General features: G+C 43.8%; 1 protein-coding gene across 1 annotated transcript in view; it reads left to right on the top strand.

The window, feature by feature from the left end:
• LOC311113110 (VPS10 domain-containing receptor SorCS2-like) overlaps nucleotides 1-17,939 on the top strand; it is a gene marked incomplete at both ends in the record, with an annotated part of 337,488 nt that overhangs the window by 273,834 nt on the left and 45,715 nt on the right. The window contains 4 exon segments of the mRNA XM_084156253.1: nucleotides 7,115-7,279; nucleotides 9,115-9,188; nucleotides 12,558-12,622; nucleotides 15,018-15,136. Coding sequence (XP_084012379.1) covers nucleotides 7,115-7,279; nucleotides 9,115-9,188; nucleotides 12,558-12,622; nucleotides 15,018-15,136 — 423 coding nt within the window.

Raw genomic sequence — 17,939 nt, 5'->3', positions numbered from 1 at the left:
TTCTTACGAAGCCACTCCTTCGTTGCCCGGGCGGTGTGTTTGGGATCATTGTCATGCTGAAAGACCCAGCCACGTTTCATCTTCAATGCCCTTGCTGATGGAAGGAGGTTTTCACTCAAAATCTCACAATACATGGCCCCATTCATTCTTTCCTTTACATGGATCAGTCGTCCTGGTCCCTTTGCAGAAAAACAGCCCCAAAGCATGATGTTTCCACCCCCATGCTTCACAGTAGGTATGGTGTTCTTTGGATGCAACTCAGCATTCTTTGTCCTCCAATCACGACAAGTTGAGTTACAGGTCTGTGAGAGCCAGAAATCTTGCTTGTTTGTAGGTGACCAAATACTTATTTTCCACCATAATTTGCAAATAAATTCATTAAAAATCCTACAATGTGATTTTCTGGAGAAAAAAAATCTCAATTTGTCTGTCATAGTTGACGTGTACCTATGATGAAAATTACAGGCCTCTCTCATCTTTTTAAGTGGGAGAACTTGCACAATTGGTGGCTGACTAAATACTTTTTTCCCCCACTGTATGTTATATTCACTCTGTGTGAAATAATAGAGGTTGACATTATTTTTTAATGACTACCCCTTACTCTGTCCCCCATACATACAACATCTGTAAGGTCCCTCAGTCAAGTATTGAATTTCAAGCACAAATTCAACTACAAAGACCAGGGAGCTTTTCGAAAGCCTCATAAAGGCAGTGATTTGTAGATGGGTAACAATAACAAATCACACATAAAATATATATTTAAGTTAATAATTATGCTGTGGATGATGTATTAAATCACCCAGACACATCAAAGATACAATCATCCTTCTGAACAAGCTGCAGGACAGGAAGGAATCTGCTTAGGGATGTCACCATGAGGCCATTGGTGATTTTAAAACAGCTACAGAGTTCAATGGCTGTGATGGGAGAAAACAGAGGATGGATCAACAACATTGTAGTGACTCCACAATATTAACCTAAATGACAGAGTGAAAAGAAGAATACAAATATACAGAATACAAATATTCTAAAACATGCGTATGTATGCAACAAGGCACTAAAGGAATACAGCAAAAAAACATGGCAAAGGAATACACTTGTTGGCCTAAATGCAAAGCCTTATGTTAGGGGCAAATCTAACACAACACTTCACTGAGTAACTGCCTCCTTATTTTCAAGCATGGTGGTGTCTGCATCATGGTATCGACAAAGACTGGGGAGTTTTTCATGATGAAAAGAAACGGGATGGAGCTGAGCACAGGCAAACTCCTAGAGGACAACCTGCTTCAGTCTGCTTTATACCAGAAACTGGGAGAGGAATTCACCGTTCAGCAGGACAATAACCCACAACACAAAGCCAAATCTACACTGGAGCTGCTTACCAAGAAGACATTGAATGTTCCTGAGTGGCCAAATTACAGTTTTGACTTAAATGTGCTTGAAAATTGCTGTCTAGCCATGATCCCCAACACCTTGACAGAGCTAGAAGATTTTGAAAAGAATAATGGGCAAATATTGGACAATACAGGCGTACAAAGCTCTTATGAGACTTACCCAATAAGACTCACATCTGTAATGTTTCTAACATGCATTAAATCCATTTAAATGGATTTAATGACAATTAAATCTATTTAAATCCCACTTTGTAACACTATAAAATGTGATGAAATCCAAGGGAAGTGTAGACTTTTTATAGGCACTGTTTCCCTCCCACTCTCTCATCTCTATCTCTCCTTCCCTGTTTAGCTATGCAGGTATTCTGTTTCCCTTTTTGCATGGTCAGCGGCTGGGCCACCCCCTATTCCTGTTCATCTCCCCCCTCCTTCTCATTTCTCTCCGTCTCTCTTTTTGTCCAGGAAGGTATTTGATTTCTCCTCCTGCAAGGTCAGAAGGTGGGTTCTCTCTCTCGCTCTCTCTCTCTCTCTCTCTCTCTCTCTCTCTCTCTCTCTCTCTCTCTTTCTCTCTTTCTCTCTCTCCCTCCCTCCCTCCCTCCCTCCCTCCCTCCCTCCCTCCCTCCCTCCCTCCCTCCCTCTCAGTAGTTCCTCCACCCCTGGCCTGCTAGCTGACTTCAGTGTAAGTGCTTGTGACAGGGGTGGGTTATGATGGCGCTGATTGCGCTCGTTGGCCTGACCCGGACAAATTGCCTGTGTGAGTGTCAGGTTCTGTGGCGGGAGGGCAGGAGAGCGGACCAAGTCTTGCTCTACTCTCTCAACCCCACCCTCCTCACCTGCTTCTCCTGTTCCTGTCCTCTCCTTCACACTGTGTGGGTGATACAGTGTACTCTGTTTTCCATCATAGAGATGTAACTAATCAGCATTCTGCAGTCATCAATATCTTAAATACTTTTTGCATTCTTATTAAAGTAATGCCTATTCTAAGTTAGTTTATCCTCTCTGTCTGTGTTTTAAGTGTGTTATGGTTGAGATAACCTGGTAAAGAGCCGTCAATTAGGGGTTTATGAGGACATTAGTCAGGTGGATCTATACATACAGCATAGCACACGCACGCACGCACACACACACAGACACATAAACACACAGAGACACATACACACGCGCACACACAAATGCACAAGCACACACACACACACACACACACACACACACACACACACACGGACGTATGCTCCAGACTCTGCAGGGAGGGATCCGCACAGATGAACACACTCTTAACTCACTATGATTAAATCTGAAATCATTCCCCAGAGGTCCTTCTCTCTCGCTCTCTTTTCTCTCTCGCTATCTCTCCCTCTCTCTCTCTCTTTCTCTCTCTCTCTCGCTCTATCTCCCTCTCTCTATCTACCGCTCCCTTTCTTTCTTTCTTTCTTTCTCTCTCTCTCTCTCTCTCTCTCTCTCTCTCTCTCTCTCTCTCTCTCTCTCTCTCTCTCTCTCTCTCTCTCTCTCTCTCTCTCTCTCTCTCTCTCTCTCTCTCTCTCTCTCTCTCTCTCTCTCTCTCTCTGCATAATGTACAACGTGACAGTAACAGGAAAAGGAGAGGGACGTGCCAGAGTGTGTTTGAACAACACCTTCATCTCCTAATGGGAGAGGGGTTAGATGGAGAGAGATGGAGAGAGAGGGGGAGGAGAGAGAGAGAGAGGGTGGGGGTATGGATTGAGAGAGAGGCAGAGCGAGGGATCTCAGAGACAGATAGCGCTGGGTATGGCCCTGTGTAGCTCAGTTGGTAGAGCACTCACTAACTGTAAAGTGGATAAGAGCGTCTGCTAAATGACTAAAATGTAATGTAAATGTATGGAGATGGGATCAGAAGGACAGAGAGAAAGTCTGAGACTGACAGAACCTCAAATAGCTACAGGATAGTTAGATATATGTCAAAGAGAGAGGGAGAGGCTGAGCATAAGAGAGAGAGAAAAAGAGAGAGAGAGTTAGAGGAGAGTGAAAGAGGAAGTCAGACAGAAATGGAAAGAGAGAGTTGGAGGAGGAGACACAAAGTAACAGACAGAATGATAGAGAGTTGGAGGAGACATAGAAAGAGTGGGAGTCAAAGTGCACATCGTTGTCAGTCTGATGTTGGGCACGATAAGCACTGTTCTTGGCACCAGCAGGCATCTAGGGCACCACTCACCACTCCTCCTCCTCCCTCTACTCGGAGTCCCATCCGTATCAGCCCTATGCAACACTCTCTCTCTCTCTTTCTTGTAATGACAAAGGTAAAGATAAGTTCTTCAGTAGCCATGGACCAGAGCCAAGATGGAGCCCCAGAGCCGCAGAGCCGAGCCGTGTCCTGCCAGTCGCCACCGGTGTAATACAAATGCACCTGCCTCTTTGGAAACTAATATCCATAATGTACGGGGCCATGGTTAATGCATTAGGAATGTAGCTGTGGGTAGTAGGTGCTCTCAGGACCCTTTTCTCTCTCGCTTCCTGACACCTCTAACACAGAGTACTACTCTGTGTTGGGGCTCTCACTCCTTTACCTGGTGTAATGTGTATCGTTTATCACCTAGCCTGCTCCCTGGACGGCTAACACACCTTTGAGTGGTGTGCAGTGTGTGTGCTTGAGTGGGGTCTGTGGGTGCATGACGTGTGCACATAGGTGTGTGCGTGACATAGTTTGAGTGTATATGGGTCTGTGTATACAGAGTGCCTCCTGTAGACATACCTTTTGTTTTGCCAGAAAATGGGTCTCAAATGTATTAATTAGTTTTGAACACTTTCTCATAATGTTGTGTACTTTCTCATAGCTAGTCCTGGGGAGATATTAATAACGTCATGTCAATGTACTCCTGTTCCCCCAGGCGATCCTTACAACAGCTACTATTCTCTAGTTTATTCACAGCATAACACGGATCACCACTCACCTATTGCACAGGCCCTGCTCTCACTGAAAATCAACACCGCCAATTTGTATATGTAATTGGGTGGAAAGCAATTGTGCTGGAGCTACATTTTTAGAATGGCAACAGAGAATCACTAACCGAAGGGTTCTGTGTTTTTTCCTCAGCTCGGGCGGATAGGAGCGCCTCGAGACGTTTACAAATTAGACAAAGAAAATGCACTCGCATGACTCCAAAGTGATGAATATTATTATGGTGCATCGGCATCAGTTTGCAGCCTGGTAGAGATGTCGAATTTGTGCATGTGTGCTACTATGCAATTGGTAGAGCAGGGGTAGTAAATACAAGATTCCTTTGAGGAGTCTTCATTTGACTGCTGGGTTCTAGGAGACAGACAAAGAGTCAGACTGTCCTTGTGTGATTCATTAAATCTGTGATACAGGCCTGTGTTTGTGTGTGTGTGTGTGTGTTTGTGTGTGCCATGGTGCCTTACATGTATTTGTGTTCCCACTGTGTGGGGGTCTACATTTGTTTACCCAGTAAAGTATACCCAAAGCATTAGCATCTCTTAATCTCTCCAAGTTATAGTAGTATGGTCTCAAGTCACTGAGATCTGTCCCACAACCGTCTATCAAACCATTTCCCATCCCCTTACATGTATCTGTATAGATAGATAAAACTTGCTGTGCTCGTATATACCTAAGCAGATGCGTTTTATAAGCGATTATATGACCTAATACACATTGATCCGGGAGGAAGCGATGGGACTTTCAATGTTGTTTACTTCTTTTAAGTCCACAGGGCAGATTAAGCGTGATCACTGATGGCAGTTCAAAGACGATCAGAAGCTGGCAATAGTGAATGAAGCTTGATTTGTCTCTTTTTCTTACCCACAAGAGAGTGACTATTGTTTGAGGCCTATAGATAGAGTACTAACAGTATTGCCATTTCTATGGTATTCCTATTAACATAACTCCCCCAATGTATCATACACTCACTATGCTGTCTCAAGTGTAGACACAGGAAGTTTTGGGAGCGCTTTTATCTGCGACACACAATAGGAGCTCTGTACTGAGTGAGCGTGAGTTATGACTTGGAAGAAACAGTTTTGAGCGATGGTTGTGGTGAAAAGCTTTTGATTCTGAGAGTCTGAACTCTCAGTACAGCAGCAATAGTGTAGTTTCTCTCTCCTTGTACTGACTTCTCAAAGTTCATGGCTTAGTTGTTGTCGTGAGTGAAGTCAGGGAAAAAGGACCAAGGGTGAGGTTTAACCTTGCTTTCTCTTGTTTGGTTGCTTTTCAAGAGGTAGAGTGTTCTGTCGGCTTGACAACAGCACCACTCATAGTTTGTCAGCGGTACTGCAACACCAGTAGGTAATGAATGGGATAGAAGGCAGGCAGGGGTAGCCTATACTGTTCTTTGATGCCACTTCCTAATCCAATAATGATAGCTTGGGCGAAGCTATTTCAGGCAGTCTGTAAGGTTATTTGGTCACAAGGTTCTTTATCTGATCCAAACTGCTGATGTTGTGTTGTTCAGATTGGACTTTCACTACTTTTATTACGCTTTGTTCCTTACCTAAAATGTAAAAATGTCAAATCTGTAAGCTGTTGTAATAAAGGGGAGGTCAGAGAGGGTCAGAACTGGCTTTGGTTAAGGTGTGTGATGTTAGAATAGTCCTCTCATAGTAGTCATCAGGTAAAGCTGGGTGAGTTCTGTTTAAACAAGAGGTATTGGAATAGAGGGACATTTTGATGGATGGGTCCCCCAGGGAAAGCAGGGCAAAATGGGAACACACACACACACACATCAAAGTATGTCTCTTGGCCTTTGAGATTCCTAATTACTTTTCCTCCACTCCATTTTTCTGCTCTCTATCCCTCCAACTCTCCATCTCGCCATCCCACCATCCTTCCTCAGTTCCTTCCATCTCTGTGAATGAAAAAGAAGTGTCTCTTCTCTCCATCTCTCCACAGGCAGTGTGGCAGCTGTATGCAGGCAGAACAAACAGCCAGGCTAGGGGTTGTTAATTGACCGTGGCGATCCATAGAAGGCTGCTTAGACCCGGCTCGCTCAACCCTTACACACATGCATGCGCACACCCCCCCCACACACACAGCTCGCTCAACCATTACACAGCACACAAACACACAGCCCAGATTGGGGAGCCAGTGCGATGCAGAGCGGAGCGCCCTAAGTAATGCTTAATTGCAGGCATGAGGGGCATAGCAATAAAGAGAGATGAAAAGAGAGAAGAAGAGAGAGGAAGAGAGAGGAAGTAGGATAGCTTGTGCAATTATATGGCACAAATTCAGTGTATATGCAAAATGTAGATGAACACTTTTCCCATCTTGCCCCTCATTGGATGGTTCCCCCATGTCTGATTGTTGCAGATGACAGAATCTTGAGCGATCTGATTGCCTAATAAGTTAGTGTTGCTCAGCCCTTTAGGTGGTTTACCTCTGCGTGTCCAACACTTAATGGTGATTGGTGAGATGGTAAGCTCAGTGTTCCCCCAATTAATGTGTTTCTGTTATAAGCTATAAAAGGGAATATTAGATAATCAATATGGTGTCGCCACGGAGTAAGTGGTGGGCCGTGGGGATGTAGTGTTCTGGTGGCCTTGAGAATGGCCCTGATTGGAAATATTGCGTGCGTGGGTGCATGCGTGTCTCTCCACACGTACCATAAAACTGCTGACAGGGCTTCCATCGCATTTCAACCCAATAAACCCAATTCAAATATAACCACATTACCATTACCCTATACAGTAGGACCTTATCCTTATCTCCCTTCTAACCGCTGACCTCTCTCTGTCAGGTGATCCTGGTGAGCTCGTCCATTAACGAGCGTGACCAGATGCTGTTCATTAGTACAGACGAGGGCTCCTCGTTCCAGCGACAGCCCCTCTCCTTCACCGCCGAGACTCTCGTCTTCCACCCCAAGGAGGAGGACAAGGTGCTGGCTTACTGCAAGGAGGGAAAGGTGGGTCAACAACCATGTCATATTCAGAGATAATTGTGCTTTTGTGGGGATATCTATTTAATGTTCATAGCATTTCTATCAGTTCACATTGAACAGAAATATATGTTGAAAATATGCTAAAATACCAAAAATCGAATTGAGCAGCAAACTTGTTTTGGACAGTGCTACTTAATTCACAGCTAGGATAGCCTTGCCCTAGCAAAGCGTAGTGTGTAGCATCGTAGTGTTGTGTGGCGCAGGAAGCCTAGCTGTTAGAGCTATGGGCCAGTAACTGAAATGATGCTAGTTAGAATCCCCGAGCCGACAAAGTGAAAAATATGCCAATGTGCCCTTGAGCAAGGCACTTAACCCTAATTGCTCCAGGATCGCTGTTGTTAATGGCTGGCCGTTACCCCAGTCTCAGGGGGAGTTGGGATATGCAAAAAACACATTTCCAATTCACCCATGCTGTATAAACATTTTTGAAATATGACTAATATTTACTGCATGCTCTTTTATTCAACACGGGTGTAATTATATAGCCTACAGTGTAGGGAATACTGAGTAGGAGAAGTGTGTTGAATTGACCAGCCCTTAGATACAGATCTATGTAGGATCAGCTGACCTTCCCCAAATGCCAAACATTTAAAAATCCATAACCATTAGGGTAGTAAAACACAAAACTGACCGTAGTTCAGTGTCGAGGGACAGTTCTGCATCATATTCTACGATCTCTTCTCAGATAACTCACAGTCACAGTAGCAACAGCATATGGAGGGAGCACCACTTTAATCATTTACAGTTAATTAAACAAGAAATTCAATTAGGTTTTAATTTGTTCCATATGGCCAGGCTACAGATGGAGAGTAAAAAGTCATTTAACGGTACAAAAAATCATTTAGCGGAAGAAAGAGATGGGAGGCCTACGGTAGCCCCCCTCTCCTCCAACACCCTGTTAGAATTCATATATTTGTAGGGAAAGATGATTGGTGAGATGGTGCCCCTTGCAATTGGTTATTCTTAGGAGATGTTGCTATGGTCAGGTTTGATTTATCTTGGTTCAGGCAATCAATCCGGTTTTATAATGTTTAATTTTATCGATGAAATTGTGCTCTCTGGATTTCAGTGAGCGTTTCAGTGTTTGTAAAGGTTTGTTGATTTCTGCTGAAGCGTGTATGCACTTACAATACACTACGTGTGTGTCAGTGGAGGCTGCTGAGGGCAGAACGGCTCATAATAATGGCTGGAACGGAGCCAATGGAATGGTATCAAACCATGTATTTGATGCCATTCCATTGATTCCACTCAAGCCTTTACCACGAGCCCGTCCTCCCCAATTAAGGTGCCACCAACTTTGTGTGTGTGTGTGTGTGTGTGTGTGTGGCAGTAAGGGAATGTGTACAGGCTTGCTGGTGAAAACTTTTTTGTGCTGTTCATGTCTGCTGGGATACCTTGTGGGAAAATCAATACATATTCATTATTAAGCTGATCAATGGTACACATGCACACACAACAAAATTGACACACACGCACACACGGAATAGCCAACTAAGATTAATAGAGGTTTGCCTGAGGTAGGTGAACCGTGAAATTCTTTTGCTTGACTTACTGGACCGGACGTTCTTCAACACATAGACTCCCAATTTACTAAAGACCGAGGGATGTTCTGACACCATAAAATCACCAATACTGACATGAAAAGCTATGACAATCATCCAGTCCACCTCTTTATCCATACAGCTCCTATTTGTCGGGCATTTATATTTTTTTCATATCAATTTATGACATGAGCTACTACTTGTAGCAACCTTTGTGTAATATCATTGTTTGATAGTTTGATTGTTTTCTATTCAAAGCTCTACGTGTCCACGGATTTGGGCCGGAAGTGGATTCTAATGCAGGAACGAGTGACCAAGGACAGGATATTTTGGTCAGTGATTTTCTATTGCTATTATCTCTCCCACTTGCTTTACAGTACTGTAACTCTGGCCATTACATTGTTACACCCTCACTGACAAAATCAGTTTTCGAGCTCATGGGTTAGAGAGAGTTTTTCACTTTGAGCTTTATCTCCTCACCCCTTCTGCATTCTCTCTCTCTCTCTCTCGCTTGCTCGCTCGCTTGCTCCTGTTCGGAGCGTACCCAGAAGGTCATAGAGACAGTGCCTGCCTGCTTGCTGCTCTCGCCTCTCAGAAATGATCTTTGTTCCCGTTGGTTCCAGATCAGTGGTTGTAAAGCCAGTAGTGTTGAGACATGGACAGACCTGAGTTATCAGCTGGTTCCAGATCAGTGGTTGTAAAGCCAGTAGGGTTTAGACCTGGACATCTGTCCATCCCTAACACCAAATCATCCCCAGCACATCTTACTGTATGGGGATAGATAGGGTAGTTCTAAAGTGCGTTTTGCTGCAAGCAGAAGTTGTGGCTAATATCTGATTACCCAACACAAATCTGACCTTTGACCACTATTAGTTGAGATGTAAAACTGATCCCAGTTCTGGGGTTAGAGGCAATTTCCTTACACTTCACAATGCATTGCATTTCACATATGGATACGATTACAAAGCCATTATACAACCTTATACAGTATATGTAATACACGACCAGTCAAAAGTTTTAGAACACCTACTCATTCAAGGGTTTTTCTTTTTTTTAAACTATTTTCTACATTGTAGAATAATAGTGAAAACATCAAAACTATGAAATAACACATATGGAATCATGTAGTAACCAAAAAAGTGTTAAACAAATCAAAATATATTTTATATTTGAGATTCTTCAAATAGCCACGCTTTGCCTTGATGACAGATTTGCACACTCTTGGCATTCTCTCAACCAGCTTCATGAGGTAATCACCTGGAATGCATTTCAATTAACAGGTGTGCCTTCTCAAAAGTTAATTTGTGGAATTTCTTTCCAATGCGTTTGAGCCAATCAGTTGTGTTGTGAAAAGGTAGGGGGGTATACAGAAGATACCAAGTCCATATTATGGCAAGAACAGCTCAAATAAGCAAAGAGAAACAACAGTCCATCAATACTTTAAGACATGAAGGTCAGTCAATAAGGAACATTTCAAGAACTTTGAACGTTTCTTCATGTGCATTCGCAAAAACCATCAAGCGCTATGATGAAGCTGGCTCTCATGAGGACCACCACAGGAATGGAAGACCCAGAGTTACCTCTGCTGCAGAGGAAAGGAACATTAGAGTTACCAGCCTCAGAAATTGCAGGCCAAATACATGCTTCACAGAGTTCAAGTAACAGACACATCTCAACATCAACTGTTCAGAGGGGACTGTGTGAATTAGGCCTTCATGGTCGAATTGCTGCAAAGAAACCACTACTAAAGGACACCAATAAGAAGAAGAGACTTGCTTGGGCCAAGAAATACGAGCAATGGACATTAGACCGGTAGAAAAGTGTCCTTTGGTCTGGAGTCCAAATTGGAGATTTTTGGTTCCAATCGCCGTGTCTTTGTGAGACGTGGTGTGGGTGAACGGATGATCTCCGCATGTGTATTTCCCACCATAAAGCATGGAGGAGGTGTTATGGTGTGGGGGTGGTTTTCTGGTGACTGTGATTTATTTAGAATTCAAGGCACACTTAACCAGCATGGCTACCACAGCATTCTGCAGCGATACGCCATCCCATCTGGTTCGGGCTTAGTGGGACTATAATTTGTTTTTCAACAGGACAATGACCCAACACACCTCCAGGCTGTGTAAGGGCTATTTTACCAAGAAGGAGAGTGATGGAGTGCTGCATTAGATGACCTGGCCTCCACAATCCCCCAACCTCAACCAAATTCAGATGGTTTGGGAAGAGTCGGACCTCAGAGTGATGGAAAAGCAGCCAACAAGTGCTCAGCATATGTGGGAACTCCTTCAAGACTTTTGGAAAAGCATTCCAGGTAAAGCTGGTTGAGAGAATGCCAATAGTGTGCAAAGCTGTCATCAAGGCAAAAGGTGGCTATTTGAAGAATCTCAAATATACAATATATTTTGATTTGTTTAACACTTTTTTGGTTACTTTTTGGGGGGTGTTTTTTCATAGTTTTGATGTCTTCACTATTATTCTACAATGTAGAACATATTAAAAATAAAGAAAAACCCTTGAATGAGTAGCTGTTCTAAAACTTTTGACAGGTGGTGTATGTATTGGCACTAGCTGTAGGAAATTAGAGATCAAAAGATTACGTACCATATATGTATTCCAAGCACCACATTTGTAGCCCTAACCACTGACTACTAATAAAATATCACCACATATATTTTGCTTTGGCCAGTGACTCCCCAAACAGTACAATAGCGAGTATGTAATGAGACGTAAAATACTGACAGAGACACAGAAGTGATATGCCTAGGGAGATTTTCCTGGTCATGTCATATGGTCAAGCAAAACATTTATCTCTAACTAGAACACATTAGGGCCAGGATGTTTTGACCTGACCAATAAAAACTATTGGCTCTGAAAAGCCTCTAAAAGCATCCATGCTTTCTGATAGGCCAGAATTAGCTGATTGTTGGGGCTGGAATAGCTTTATCCTCACTGCATGGCCTACCGCTCATAAAGGAGCGGAAGAGAAGAGTGGTCTGGGAGCCTATCCTTATAAATCAGGAGCACTTTAAAGAGCTAGTCAGCTTCTATCTGGCAGGGTGGTCCTTCCGACAAGATGGACGTCACAGACACTAGTGCTTTATACCAGTCTGTTTCTCTACTCGTTCAGAGTTGGGTTTAGAGGTTTTTCAACTATTTATCTTGTGTAAAGCATTGCTGGCTAGTGGCTATCCCATGAAATAATAGAACAGATGTGAATTTGTTATTGGTGGTGAAATGGTGGCTCGTATGGTGCTTGAGGCCAAGAGCAGACAGGAAACACAACTCAGAGAATGACACAGTATGTGAGTAGAATACGGACATAAGGAAAAAGTGATATAGAATACAACTTGTTCAGAAGGTGTTTTGTTCGCTCTCTTTCTCCCTCCCTCCTTTCCTCTTCCCTCCCCCCTTCCTTCTCTCCCTCTCTTCCCCAGCTTGCTAATCGACTCATAAAGCCTCTTTATAGGGAGCGTAATGGATGTTTTATGTCTCACCTATATCTTTACAGAGCTGGGGAGATTTCACAGACTTCACTGCCGACTTCTAATCAGATACACTTTGTTGACAGAGAGAAAGTGGCGATAGGAAGAAGGAGAGAAAGGGGGGGCAGAGAGAGAGGAAGCAAAGGAGGGTTAAGTGCACGACTAGTTCGGTTCTGTTTTCCCAACTGCCAACTTTAAAACTAACCTCATCTTTTTCAGGTCTGTGGCTGGTGTAGATGTGGACCCTGACTTGGTGCATATGGAGATGCAGGACACAAGTGGAGGTATGGTGCTCTTCTTTCAGCGTGCATGCATGTGTGTATGGATTATGTGAACTACATCTTTGCACACTTTCTCACCGACTAAATAAGACTCTTAGAAAGATATCACCACTCCCTCTACTTCTTCTAGAATCCCCTAAACACACATTGCTACCCTCAACTACCTATCTCTCACGCTATTCCTCTCCCTTGAAGACAAGTCTGTCTGTTCAACGCTCTCACCTCCTCATTCAACTCCCACAGGCACCAGGATTATCATATCATTCTATGATATTATCATTATATTATATTATCATGGATTATCATATCATCAGCCAGCCAGGTTAGCGCTGCACGACCCACCAAGGGGAATAGGTGTGTGTGTAGAGTGGGGGGTGGGGATGGCTGTGTGTGTTTGTGTGCGCGTGTGCATGTGTGCGCTTGTGTGTGTGTGTGCACACGTGTACACATTTGCATGTGTCTGCATGCCTATGTTAGAATGTATGTGTGTTTGCGTTAGAATGTCTTCTACCTCGGTACACTTTCACAACCCACAATCTCACAGTGTAGACCAGGAGAGTCTGAGACTCGAAGGCACGAAAAGAAGGAGAGGAAGGACAAATGAAGGAGAGGACATGTTAATAATATCTTGTTTACTTAACACAGTTTTCCTGATGGAAATTAAGTCACCAAAGTGTCATACTTAAAACAGTGTTATCATCCTCCACAAAAAAGTGAGAAACAACTCCCAAATCCCATATGTGTGTCTATACTTTCTGATTGGGAACCGGACATGCAGCTGGGATTGGGAAACCTGTCATCCCGAACAAGCCCGGCTGTGTTTTTTCAGAGAACCAGAGAGTCTGTCTGTCTGGGCCAGCTGCCCAGGCAGGAGAGCTCTTCCCTGGGCAAGGCAGGACCACATGGTCCCCCTCTCCCCCGCCTTTCTATCGTATGGCAGCTCACACATCCAGACGGATGGGTTAGAGGGGCCCATGCGTCCAGGCATGCCAGGCCAAGCTGTTCCCCCTGTGCCACCCTGTCACCCTGGGTCCTGTCAAGGTTAAACGATGGCAGGTAGCAAGGGGGATGGAGGGTGGCCTGGTCACACAGTGGAGCTGAACCCCAGAGAGAGGCCTAGCTCTAACACAAATCCTGGGACTCGCGTAAGGTCTGTGCCCAGGGATAGTGGGTGAAGATGGGGGGAGGGGGTACGGGTGGGGGGTTGATGGATGATGCAGGCTCGCTGGGAGGCTGGCAGGGTCTGTGTGTGTCATTAGGGAGATTGATGTGGGGAGCAGTAAGGGTGCTAACGCAAACACATGGACACACTGTCGTCTTGTCACACACCCAGATACACACAGCAACACACTGAACACGTGCACACAGACTCACATAAACATGTTGACAAAACTCTAAGTAACCTCCTCTTCTCCCACTATCACGTGATCTTTCACACCATCTTTGAAACTAGACACATTATTCATGTTGGGAACCATGGTGGTCTTGTATGTTTTGAAGAGATTACTATATGCCAAAAACTTCTGCTCTTTTCCAGCTTTCTTCCCTTTAGTCTTTTCTTTCCTGAAGTTTTACTTTCCAACTGCTACATTGTTTCCCATGTCATGATTTTCAGTTGTTTTGCATTATTTCCTTGTCAGCCTCCTCAGTCGGTCAGGTAGCGAGAGTGTAGCAGGTCTGTGAGCGGTATGAATAAGTGTGCGTGTCACAAGCTGGAATTGAATGCTTAGCCAATCTAATTGCCTTTTAATGAGTTCTCCCCGTATGCTGTTTTGATTAAATGTCTGGTCATTTCAATACATTTGCAAGTCCATTTTTCCGCCAGCCAGACTAAAACAAAAGTTAAGCAATAATAAACAACAAAAGAAAGAAAGAGAGAGAACTTGAAAACGTAGAATTTAAGACATCCCCCTAAGGCAGAAGTTTGATTTTGGGGTGTTTTGGACCGTTTGCATTTTCCTCAATCGCTAGCTTGTCACCTCCTTCTGGCTTGGGAGGGGGAAAGCTGAAGGATTTTCAGCAGTCTTGTCACTACTGACTGTTGTTGCTGATGCAGCTGCTGCTGTGTGAAATTCGGTACGGTTTAGCGTAGCGACAGAAGCTAACCTAACCCTCTCTGCCTTTCTGTCGGAGGCCTAATCCCCCTGCCATTTTTGACTGGAGAAAAGTAATGCGGCTGGTGAAGATCTGCTGTATCTAATACAGCTCAGCACTTAAAACACTCCCTGGCTACCTGATAACTTTCAACATATCTGCCTCTCCTTTTCTTACAGTCTGTCTGGTCTCTCTCGCTGTCCCTCTCTCTGTCTCTTGCACGTGCGCACACATGCACACTAAAACTTTATCAACATTGTTTATCCCTCTAAAAGTTTAACTTTTCTTATTTTTCTCTCCCCAGGGTACCTGTATGTAACCTGTCTGATCCAGAACTGCTCAGACAAGATGGTGACGGCTCAGTTCCTGGGGAAGATCGACCACAACTCTCTCTCAGTCCAAGACGACTACATCTTTGTCAAGGTTAAGAGACATTTACAAAACCATTTGTTGTTGTGATACCTCTTCATAATTATTTGGTTATAATGTGCCACAATGGTATCCCTTTGTTAATCTACACTCTTTGGCATTCAGTAATGAAGGAACAGTTGCTTGTTAGGGCATTGCAAATCATATGTTAGCTACAGCCACCAGCTTGAGAGAGAGAGAGAGAGAGAGAGAGAGAGAAGAGAGAGAGAGAGAGAGAGAGAGAGAGAGAGAGAGAGAGAGAGAGAGAGAGAGAGAGAGAGAGAGAGAGAGAGAGAGAGAGAGAGAGAGAGAGAGAGAGAGAGAGAGAGAGAGAGAGAGAGAGAGAGAGAGAGAGAGAGAGAGAGAGAGAGAGAGAGAGAGAGAGAGAGAGAGAGAGAGAGAGAGAGAGAGAGAGAGAGAGAGAGAGAGAGAGAGAGAGAGAGAGACTACTATGCTGCTGGGAGGGATGTGGGTTAAGGGTATGCTGCTGGGAGGGATGTGGGTTAAGGGGGACAGTCATTCCACAAAACACGCTCGCACACACACAGACAGAGCGTTGTGCCAGTAATCGAAAGGTCGCTGGTTCTAATCCCCGAGCCGACTAGGTGAAAAATCTGTCTGTGCCCTTGAGCAAGGCACTTAACCCTAATTGCTCCTGTAAGTCGCTCTGGATAAGAGTGTCTGCTAAATGACTTAAATGTAAATATGCACACAAATATGCACACACACACAGAGACAGACACACACTGAGACACATACTTAAAGAGACACACTGAAACACACAGAGACACACACTGGTGTGTGTGCCCAAAGAGCTCTATTTAAGGGGCCCTTGTTAAGGTCAACGGCATCAGGAACTTTACCCAGTACCAGGACATTTTAGCCAAAAACCTCTGCTAGGAAGCTGAAACTTGGCTGCAAGTGGATCTCCAGCAAGACAATAATCTAAAAGCACACATCAAAATCCACATAGAAATTGTTAATTGACCACAAAATCAAAATTTTGCAATGGCCATCTCAGTCTCCAGACTTGAACCCCATTGGACATGTGGTTTGAATTGAAAAGGGCAGTCCAGCGCAGACGAAGGATAATAAGGATCTGGAAAGATTATGTATGGAGGAATGGTCTAAGATCCCTCCCAATGTGTTCTCCAATCTCATTAAAAAAAAATGTTTTAAAGGCTCAGTGCATATACAGTGGGGAGAACAAGTATTTGATACACTGCCGATTTTGCAGGTTTTCCTACTTACAAAGCATGTAGAGGTCTGTAATTTTTATCATAGGTACACTTCAAACTGTGAGAGACGGAATCTAAAACAAAAATCCAGAAAATCACATTGTATGATTTTTAAGTAATTAATTTGCATTTTATTGCATGACAGAAGTATTTGATACATCAGAAAAGCAGAACTTAATATTTGGTACAGACACTTTGTTTTGCAATTACAGAGATCATATGTTTCCTGTAGGTCTTGACCAGGTTTGCACACACTGCAGCAGGGATTTTGGCCCACTCCAAAATACAGACCTTCTCCAGATCCTTCAGGTTTCGGGGCTGTCGCTGGGCAATACGGACTTTGCAAAGAAAAAGCCATATCTCAGACTGACCATCTTAATCTTTTATTTGTATTGGCCAGTCTGAGATATAGCTTTTTCTTTGCAACTCTGCCTAGAAGGTCAGCATCCCGGAGTCGCCTCTTCACTGTTGACGTTGAGACTGGTGTTTTGCGGGTACTATTTAATGAAGCTGCCAGTTGAGGACCTGTGAGGTGTTCTGTTTCTCCAAACTAGACACTCTAATGTATTTGTCCTCCTTGCTCAGTTGTGCACCGGGGCCTCCCACTCCTCTTTTCTATTCTGGTTAGAGCCAGTTTGCACTGTTCTGTGAAGGGAGTAGTACGCAGCGTTGTACGAGATCTTCAGTTTCTTGGCAATTTCTCGCATTAAATAGCCTTCATTTCTCAGAACAAGAGTAGACTGATGAGTTTCACAAGAAAGTTCTTTGTTTCTGGTCATTTTGAGCCTGTAATCAGAACCCACAATTGCTGATGCTCCAGATACTCAACTAGTCTCAAGAAGGCCAGTTTTATTGCTTCTTTAATCAGCACAACAGTTTTCAGCTGTGCTAACATATTTGAAAAAGGGTTTTCTAATGATCAATTAGCCTTTTAAAATGATGAACTTGGATTAGCAAACACAACGTGCCATTGGAACACAGGACTGATGGTTGCTGATAATGGGCCTCTGTATACCTATGTAGATATTCCATAGAAAATCAGCCGTTTCCAGCTACAATAGCCATTTACAACATTAACAATGTCTACACTGTATTTCTGATCAATTTGATGTTATTTTAATGGACAAAAAAATTGCTTTTCTTTCAAAAACAAGGACATTTCTAAGTGACCCCAAACTTTTGAACGGTAGTGTATATGTAGTAACCAGCTCAGAAGCGCCCACACATACGCTAGTGAAATGACAGATGCTCATGCCAGTGGTATGCTTGTGCCCGTAGGGTGGGTGGGTATCGGATGCTGAGCTGTATGGAAATGCAGACAGACACACAGTGAGAGAGGGCCCCAGTGTTAACATTGGCACATACATCCACTACCTTAACACCCACAAAAAAACATTCCTGCTTAACTTCCACATCGCTAGCCTGAATAAGCTGGTCCTCAGCTTAGCTCAGCAGACATTGTTAGAAGTTTGGTCATCTTGCATCTACTTTCCACCATTGAGATCAGGGCCTGTATTCACAAAGCGCCTCAAAGTAAGAGTGCTGTTCTAGGATCTAGTCACCCCTGTCTTATTCATTAT

This window comes from Coregonus lavaretus (genome assembly GCF_964263955.1).
Source record: "Coregonus lavaretus genome assembly, chromosome: 39".
NCBI classification, from domain to species: domain Eukaryota; kingdom Metazoa; phylum Chordata; class Actinopteri; order Salmoniformes; family Salmonidae; genus Coregonus; species Coregonus lavaretus.
This window is presented reverse-complemented; position numbering and strand designations above follow the sequence as displayed.